Below are 10,198 nucleotides of genomic sequence, written 5' to 3' on the forward strand. Positions count from 1 at the left end.
CCCAGAAGAGCCTTGAAGACCTGAGTCATCCAGTGGGTGTACCGTCTTACATGCAGAGGCGCCACAGCTTTGGCATACATTTCACAATGGTGAGTTAGTCTACGACAGCCTGTAAAAAAACCTCAGAGCGCTGTGATAAACAGAGTTTAAAGGCTGAAGACATTTGGTTGAGGCATTCATATATAAAACATCACCATAGTCAATCAATGGTTAAAATGTTGCAGACACCAAATGTTTAGCTTTAAAGGGCACATGGTTTACCTCTTTTTTCTGATTTAATATTAATATTATGGTTCTTCTGAGTGTCTCAGTTTAGGTTCAGTTTAAAACACAATTCAGATTTGTTTATTATAATGTGTTAAAAAGTGTCATATTGGGGGCGTGTCCACAGCTCGCTGATTTAGGGGTGTGTTGCTTCACATGTAAATTAGTTTCGGCTTCCCGCCAACGTAACAAGGGGGGCGGGGCCATGAGCTCACCCGCTCTGCGTTTGCAACAGAGTCTGACAGGCAGACAGAGAAGGAGCAGGAGTGAGAGGATCAGCAATCAGTCATACATGTTCGACTCGGACACAGACCAAGCAGAGAGTACAAAATCATTTGTGTCTTTGTACAGTTTTACAGCCAACTGTGTGCTAGTTTCAAGTGCCGAGCTTGTACACAGAAACTAATAACCACACACACTGAATTAACTTTGACTGAGGCACCGGATGCGCCGCTCGAAGCCGCGACACGGCACACCAGACACTCTCTGTGTTGCGGCAGAAACATGAAGTGTCCCGAATCGTCGCGCCACGCATTTTAGAATTCTAAACATCGGTTTCTGCAGCGGTCCGCGGCGCCCAGCTGTCGACTTGAGTGTACCCTGATAGAAACCGATGTTTAGAATCCTAAAACGCATGCTAGTTAAGATCACAGGGAGCTTCTGGGATCGTGAGAAATGCAAACGGCTGAAGTATAAGGTAGACTCAATGAGAAGTACACATGTTTGCAAACCTACCTAAACATACAACCAATAATTCCGATTAGAGCGATAATGTGGAGAATATTGATCTTGTGTTGAGCCCAATGAGCCTTGCATCATAAAATAGAGCTAGTGTGTTCCTTTAGTGATATCGCTTCGCTATCACTAAAAATGGCGGACGTGAATCAACAAACTGAGGATATGATGACGCGCCTGTCAATCAATATTGGTGGGCGGGGGGATCGCTCTCCTACGTAAAGTTGCGGTCAATTTGAAAACCGCTCCAATTGGTCCACCGTTTTTTGTGTTGTTAAATTGAAAAAAAAGCACTGGGTGTGCTTATATCACCCCAATATGACGGTCTATACACCATACATGCACATATGTCTGTCCAAACAGCTTGAAAAGTAGATTTTTTACCATAGGTGCCCTTTAAGAGAAAAGCAGGATGCATTTCCATAGTAAAACCTAAGCTTAACTCTCAATTTGCGAACCAAATTTGCTACGTGTGCTTTGAAGGAAAGTGTGATCACCCCATAATTTCCATGATTGCAAAGAAAAGGACAACGCTAGAGAATAAGAATATATCAATATCTTCTGTTGGATTCCAGGTCATGTGGGACTACATGGAAACGAACTGGCAGATGAAGCAAGCAAAACAGTCTGTCTCCTTGAAAGTGACAGAATGTTTAATTCCTCCTGAGGACTTGAAACCCACAATCAATTTGTACATAAACAGAACATGGCTAAGAGAATGGGACAACTGCAGAAGTAATAAATTACATGAAATTAACCTGAAAATTAACTTCTGCAGATTTATGTGCCCCCCGAAACTTGCGTTCTGTGAATGAACGTCGCCTCGTGGTTCCATCCCTAAGAGGGAAGAAATCACTTTCCCGAACTCTCGCATTCAATCTGCCCAGTTGGTGGAATGAACTCCCTAACTACATCAGAACAGCAGAGTCACTTGCTGTCTTCAAGAAACGACTAAAAACGCAACTATTTAGTCTCCACTTTCCTTCCTAATCTGCAACTGCCTCTCTGGCTATACCACTAACTGTACTCTCTCAAAAAACAAAAACTTACATTACTAATGCTTTGCTTCTTAGACTTTACACACCTGAAACTTGTCTATAGCACTTGTTCACTGCTGCTCTTATAGTTGTGTAAATTGCTTCCTTGTCCTCATTTGTAAGTCGCTTTGGATAAAAGCGTCTGCTAAATGACTAAATGTAAATGTAAATGTGAAAATAAATGAAAGACATTTAGCAAATTATCATTTCGACACCAGGCATGATCAGACTGTCTATAGTAGATGTTGAATTGGACATTCTGGGTGGACACATTTATATTTATTCAATAACGAAGCACCACCTAAATGTAATCACTGCCAGGCTGCTCTTACCATAATACATATATGTTGGAATGTGGAACTTTTAAATGGAGACCCAGAAGAGACGTGATGGTGGGGGAAAAAATTGGTGGAAGAAAAAAAAACTGGGTGGGAGAAAAAAAAAACAGAGTGATAGGAGAACATATTTATAAGTTTTTTTTGCGTTATCTCGCAAAACTGTTTCTCCACAAACACTTCCTGTTCACTTCACCCTCACGTTTTGCTGAAATTCTCCCGTATTTTACCATTCTATCCTACTATCATCCTATCATTAAGTATTTTCCCATATTTCTGATATATTTTTAATATTGAAAGCACGCTGAAATCTATACTAAAATGTCTGCATTCACTTTCTTTACATTAACGTTGTGCGTCGATCATCGCCTGTCATATGCTACCTCTGAACCAGTGAATGCATGTATAAGCGCTGACAGACGCGCTCCGTACAATAAACTGATCCCAGATCAGCTTCTGTACACGCCATTTACAGAGGAGCAGTGCAGGACACTTTTGGATTCAGGTGTATGTTTAAACAGACAAATACACTGAATGATATGTAAACATCTCCGTCCTGCATGTTTTATTTTAAACAGCTAATTTTCTCTTAAATAAGCACAAACAGTTTCTAAAGTAATGGAATGCTTTCATTATAGATCTGTGCATTCTTACAGAGACACCTCTGTTATCAAACTAAACAAAACCAGAGATTCATTCATTCATTTGAACTGAAAAATCATATTTAACTTTGACTATATTTTTGTGTGAATTTGATCTATTTGTATTTTATTTTTATTAATTTGTCTAAGTAACTTTTTATTGTAATACGCATTCGTATTTATCATGTAATATTTGATGTATATCCATTTTGCCACGAAATAGCCATACGTTGCTGATGTGGCAATAAATAAATAATAAATAAATAAAAGTTTCCAATAAAAGACCGGCAGAAATAAATGTTCATTACAATGGTTTAACATTTTTGACCAAGAAGCTTGGAAACTCACTTACAGATTTAAAACCAGACATAGATTTTGCGGATTTCCAAAAACTTCTTTAGATCATTTAACATTTATCATAAGAAGCTGGGCTGCACGGTGGCGCCGTGGGTAGCACGTTCGCCTCACAGCAAGAAGGTCGCTGGTTTGAGCCTCGGCTAGGTCAGTTGGCGTTTCTGTGTGGAGTTTGCATGTTCTTCCCTTGTTCGCGTGGGTTTGCTCGTTGTGCGTCGATCGTCGCCTGTCATATGCTACCTCTGAACCAGTGAATGCATGGATAAGCGCTGACAGACGCGCTCTGTACAATAAAATGATCCCAGATCAGCTTCTGTACACGCCATTTACAGAGGACCAGTGCAGGACACTTTTGGATTCAGGTGTATGTTTAAACAGACAAATACACTGAATGATATGTAAACATCTCCGTCCTGCATGTTTTATTTTAAACAGCTTAAATCACAAACAGTTTCTAAAGTAATGGAATGATTTCATTATAGATCTGTGCATTCTTACGGAGACACCTCTGTTATCAAACTAAACAAAACCAGAGATTCATTCATTCATTTGAACTGAAAAATCATATTTAACTTTGACTATATTTTTGTGTGAATTCGATCTATTTGAATTTTATTAATTTGTCTTAAGTAACTTTTTATTGTAATACGAATTCCTATTTCTTCTTGACATGTAGGCAGCAGAGAGTCATGTTGAACGGAGTGCTTTCAGACATGCTTTTTACATCAATAACACAGGGTTGTGTACTGTCCTCAATTCTTTTTATATTGTACACAAATGAATGTCGTAGCACTAAGAACAACTGCCATATAATCAAGTATGCTGACGACACAGTTTTTTTATCCTTGTTAACAAATACAGATTGTAATGACAGCGATAATCATAATGCGTTTTTTAAAGTGGTGCAAAGAAGCTGAACTACAACTGAATATCACAAAAACAAAAGAGATGGTGATTGATTTTAGAAAAAATGCTTTAAAAGTGAAACCAGTGTATTTTAACGGAAAACAAGTTGAAAGGGTACAGGAATATAAGTATCTTGGTACAATATTTGATACCACATTAAAGTTCCAGCAGAATTCAGAAGCTGTTGCTAAGAAAGTGCACCAGAGAATGTCTGCTCTTAGAAAACTGAACTCTTTCTGTGTAGAAAAACGTTTACTGAGAACTTTTTATACCACCTATATCGAGAGTTTATTAAGCTTTTCCTTTTTATGCTGCTTCTCTTCACTTTCCGTTAGAGAGAAATATCGACTGCAAAATGTAGTCAAGACTTGCTCCAAGATTATTGGTTTACCTCTGAGGAGTCTAGTGGAGTTACATGAACAGCAAGTATTAAGGAAAACTCAAAGTGTGATGAGAGATGACTCCCATCCTCTGAAGCCTTTTTTTGTTCTGTTGCCCTCTGGAAGAAGGTTAAGAAGCATTAAGTGAAGTTGGATAAACTAATTTCGAGAGGAGCACGTGATATGATTGAGCACGTCTGGCCACTCATCTGTAATCAGTAATAATCCAATCAGAGTGATCCTAGTTTACTATAAATGGATCTTTTTCTCCCTAATGTTTTATCTTCGTTTGGAAGAATCCCCCCTTCCACCCCATCTCCTCCTTTTCCTCCCTTTTCTAAAAAGGGGGAGCTCTCGAGACCTACCTGATCTCGGATCTCCTGATATGCTTATCGACCGGGCGGGAGCCCTGGGCTCAAATATCTCCGAGCTCAGGGTTCTCTCCTGGGACAGCATGCCAAACCTGCTTTATACGCCAAGCATATCTAAGTGGGAAGTCTTGAAATGCTCTTCCAACAGATATAAATTTACATTTGTTCCAGAGGCAGTAAGGCGTTACAACATTACATTTTAGCAAGTTTTAAATTTACATTTCTAATACATGTGTTTTTCCAAGTTTTTTTTTTTTTTTTAACTATTTATGAAGCATGCTGGATTGTTTTTTGTTTTTTGATTTTTTTTAACACTGTTTGTAAGTGATTTGTCTCCTTATGTGTTTGTTGAATCATGAAATGCTATTACCCTAATCTAATTGCCCCTGGTGGGATTAATAAAGTTGTTAAACCTTAAACCTTTATCATGTAATATTTTATATATATCCATTTTGCCACGAAATAGCCATAAGTTGCTGATGTGGCAATAAATAAATAATAAATAAATAAAAGTTTCCAATAAAAGACCGGCAGAAATAAATGTTCATTACAATGGTTTAACATTTTTGACCAAGAAGCTTGGAAACTCACTTACAGATTTAAAACCAGACACTTCTTTAGATCATTTAACATTTATTATTAGAAGCTGGGCTGCACGGTGGCGCAGTGGGTAGCACTTTCGCCTCACAGCAAGAAGGTCGCTGGTTTGAGCCTCGGCTGGGTCAGTTGGCGTTTCTGTGTGGAGTTTGCATGTTCTTCCCTTGTTCGCGTGGGTTTGCTCCGGTTTCCCCCACAGTCCAAAGACAATGTGGTATAGGTGAATTGGGTAAGATAAATTGTCCATAGGCGGTTCATTCCACTGTGGTGACCCCAGATTAATAAAGGGACTAAGCCGAAAAGAGAATGAATGAATGAATTTGAAGCCGGTTATATCCACACACTGCTGCCACACACCTGTGATTTAAAGTGATTTTCGCATAATAGGTAGGTGATATCAAATTGTCAAATGCACGATTCTATAGTAACTGTCTTTTGTTGTTTGTGCTTCAGGAAATGACTTCAGCAGTGCTAAAGAGCTGAAGGCAGAGATCAGGAGTGTGTACAGAGAGAGGGATCGTCTGGAGCTCCTGCACAGGAAGCTGCAGACTCTGAGCAAAGGAAGTGGCCTCGACCTGAGCCGAATGAAGGAGAGACACAAGCACATCAAGCTGGAGCTGCAGGACGGAGAAGCTCAGTATGGTGAGAAACGCTCAACATTCACACTCTTTTCATTCCTGACACACGGGGGAGACGTTGAGCTGCAGATAAGGAGGACTGATCTTCTTCTCACATTCAGTGTTGGTATATATATATATATATATAGATAGATAGATAGATAGATAGATAGATAGATAGATAGATAGATAGATAGATAGATAGATAGATAGATAGATAGATAGATAGATAGGATTTCTCTATTCCTCATGGTAAAGTCTAGAAGGGATACAGCTGTGGATATGCACATTAGTATAGCATTTTTTTGTGACGCTGTGCAACAATAAAATACTGATTTTACATTACTGTAAGGGTTGGATTTACAGGTAGATGTTAATAAAATACAAGAATGTGTAATTTATTAAATAATATGAAAAATATTGGTTTTAATGAATGTTTTTACGTTACTGGGAGGGTTAGGGTAGGGGTAGACGTTAAGAAAATACAATTAATGTGTATTTTAATAAATAAATTGAATAATACTCTGTATAATTACTGTTTTTACGTTACTGTGATGGTTGGGTTTAGGGTTGGGGCATGGCTAGACATTAATAAAATACAATTAATAGGTAATTTAATAAATAATATGAATAATAATCAATATAATTAATATTTGACTACTGTGAGGGTTAATTTAGGGTTGGGGCAGGGCTAGACATTTATAAAATACAATTAATAATCAATAATAATGAGTAATAATCAATATAATGACTGTTTTTACGTTACTGTGATGGTTGGGTTTAGGGTTGGGGCATGGCTAGACATTAATAAAATACAATTAATAGGTAATTTAATAAATAATATGAATAATAATCAATATAATTGCTGTTTTTACATTACTGTGATGGTTGGACTTAGGGTCGGGGTGGGAGTAGACATAAATGAAATATAATTGATGTGTAATTTAATAAATAATATGAATAATACTCTGTATAATTACTGTTTTTACATTACTGTGATGTTTAGAGTTGGGATGGGGATAGACGTAAATAAAATACAATTTAATGGGTAATTTAATAAATAATATGAATAATACTCTGTATTATTACTGTTTTTACATTACTGTGATGGTTGGGTTTAGGGTGGGGGCAAGTCTAGACATTAATAAAATGCAATTAATAGGTAATTTAATAAATAATATATGAATAATAATCAAAATAATTGCTGTATTTACATTGCTGTCATGGTTGGGTTTAGGGTTGGGGTAAGGGTAGATGTAAATAAAATACAGTTAATGTATAATTTAATATAATATGAATAACAAACTATATAATTATTGTTTTTTACATTACTGTGAGCGTTAGGGTAGGGGTTGACGTAAATAAAATACAATTTAATGGGTAATTTAATAAATAATACGAATATAATATGTATAATCACTGTTTTTACATTACTGTGATGGTTGGGGTAGGGGTAGACGTCAAGAAAATGCAGTTGATGTGTAATTTAATAAAATTTATGAATAATAATCTATATAATTACTGTCTTTACATTACTGTAAGGGTTGGATTTAGGGTTGGGGTAGGGGTAGATGTGTATTAAAATACAATTAATGGGTAATCTAATTAATGATTTGAATAATAATCAATTTAGTTACTGATTTTACACTACTGTGAGGGGTGGGGCGAGGGCTAGACATTAATAAAATACAATTTAATGTGTAATTTAATAAATAATATCAATAATAATCAATACAATTAATATTTTTACTTTACTGTGAGGATTGGGTTTAGGGTTGGGGTTGGAGTAGACTTTATAAAATACAATTAATCGTTAATTTAATAAATAATATGAACAATAATCAATATAATTAATGTTTTGACATTACTGTGAGGGTTGGGTTTAAGGTTGGGACAGGGCTAGAATTAATAAAATACAATTAATGGGTAATTTAATAAATAATATGAATAATAATCAATATAATTAATATTTGACTACTGTGAGGGTTAATTTAGGGTTGGGTCAGGGCTAGACATTTGTAAAATACAATTAATAATCAATAATAATGAGTAATAATCAATATAATGACTGTCTTTACATTACTGTGATGGTTGGGTTTAGGGTTGGGATAGGGGTAGACGTAAATAAAATACAATTTATTGTGTATTTTAATAAATAATATGAATAATAATCTGTATAATTACTGTCTTTACATTACTGTAATAGTTGAGGTAAGGGTTGATGTTAGTAAAATACAGTTAATGGGTGATTTAATAAATAAGATCAATATTTTTGTTAACTTCTGGCTCCAGCTGTATCTCTTCTAGCACCAACCATTCCTCACAGTTGACGTCAGGCTTTCTGAATCGTGTGTTTTCTCTTGACGTTCAGGCATTGTAGCGTGAGTGTAATATGACAGCAGCTCAATTGTTATTGATTATGCTGGATTAAACATAGACGGGTGGATTGCATGGAAAACCACACAGTTTCACGACTGTCAAAGCTAAATTAAAGGGACAATATTATAAGGAGTGATACGTTTTTGTAACATCCTTATTTAAATTAAATAATTATGAATTTAATAATTTAAAAAAAATTAAATTGATTAAATGTGATGAACTTGACAATGATTTGAATAATTTAGAAAATAATATATTTTGAATGTATTAATTATGCAAATTTATTTAAATTCTTTTGCATGAATTAAAAATCATATTCCAATTTTCTTTCATATAAACCAGCATAATGTGAATAAAAGTATTAATGTAAAATCTTTAATTAAGTTATTAGAATGAACAAAAAATTGCATAAATTCATACTTTGTTTTTTCATGGAAAATACAAGTCCAGCATTGTATTAGCAGGAATTAATTAAAAATCTTACATTTATGTTAATATAATCATTTGAAAAATGTACATAAATATTAATAATGTTAAATTATTTCTTGCAAAATACAATTTCTGTGCAATCAGTGGAAACAACATGTACATTTGTACATTTAAATTAAAATCACAATGTAAAAATGTACACAAATATTCAGAATGTAAATAATTTCTTGCATAAATAACTACTTTAATGCAAATTAATACAAAAATACATTTATATTAAAATCATAATTGTAAAATGTATACAAATACTCAGAATGTACATTTTATTCATGCAAAATACAATTTCAGCGTTGTAATAAATCAGTGGAAAGTATCTAAAATCTTACCTTTACATTGAGATCATAAATTAAAAGTGTACATGAATATTCATAATGCAGTTAATAAATTATTTATTAATAAATAATTAATAAATACAGGATCTAAATGTTTACCTCTGCATTTAAAATCGGCATGAATTTAGTGCAATATACAACATTTATATTATATATACAACATTTATATTATTTATATATATATATATATATATATATATATATATATATATATATATATGTATATATATGTATATATATATATATATATATATATATATATATATGTATATATATATATATGTATGTATGTATGTATGTATGTATGTATGTATGTATGTGTATGTATATATGTGTATATATATATATATATATATATATATATATATATATATATATATATATATATATATATATATATATATATATATATATATATATGTATATGTATATATGTATATGTATATGTATATATATATAAATATGTATGTTTTTCCTTTTCCCTCTGAGGTGCAGCATTATCTCCAGTTTTCAGACATGCTTTGTGTGTTTAATGACTGCAGAATGTAAAGGTGTCAGCTGGTCTGGTGTAAATGCACTGGTACCACACACTGCTCTTGTTCTGCTATCATCAGAGCAGATGCACATTAAACCCTTCTGTCCTCCTGTGTGTGTGTGTGTGTGTGTGTGTGTGTGTGTGTGTGTGTGTGTGTGTGTGTGTGTGTGTGCGTGTGCGTGTGCGCGTGTGCGTGCGTGCGCGCGCGCGCGTGTGTGTGTGTCTG

General features: G+C 34.5%; 1 protein-coding gene across 1 annotated transcript in view; it reads left to right on the forward strand.

The window, feature by feature from the left end:
- Positions 1-7,260, forward strand: part of disc1 (DISC1 scaffold protein) — a 52,501-nt gene extending 45,241 nt beyond the window's left edge. Inside the window, exons 9-10 of the mRNA XM_056471422.1 lie at positions 6,074-6,364; positions 7,244-7,260. Coding sequence (XP_056327397.1) covers positions 6,074-6,364; positions 7,244-7,260 — 308 coding nt within the window. The remainder of the gene's footprint in view (positions 1-6,073; positions 6,365-7,243) is intronic.
- Positions 7,261-10,198: the final 2,938 nt, after the last annotated feature.

Source organism: Danio aesculapii, chromosome 13 (genome assembly GCF_903798145.1).
Source record: "Danio aesculapii chromosome 13, fDanAes4.1, whole genome shotgun sequence".
Taxonomy (NCBI): Eukaryota; Metazoa; Chordata; class Actinopteri; order Cypriniformes; family Danionidae; genus Danio; species Danio aesculapii.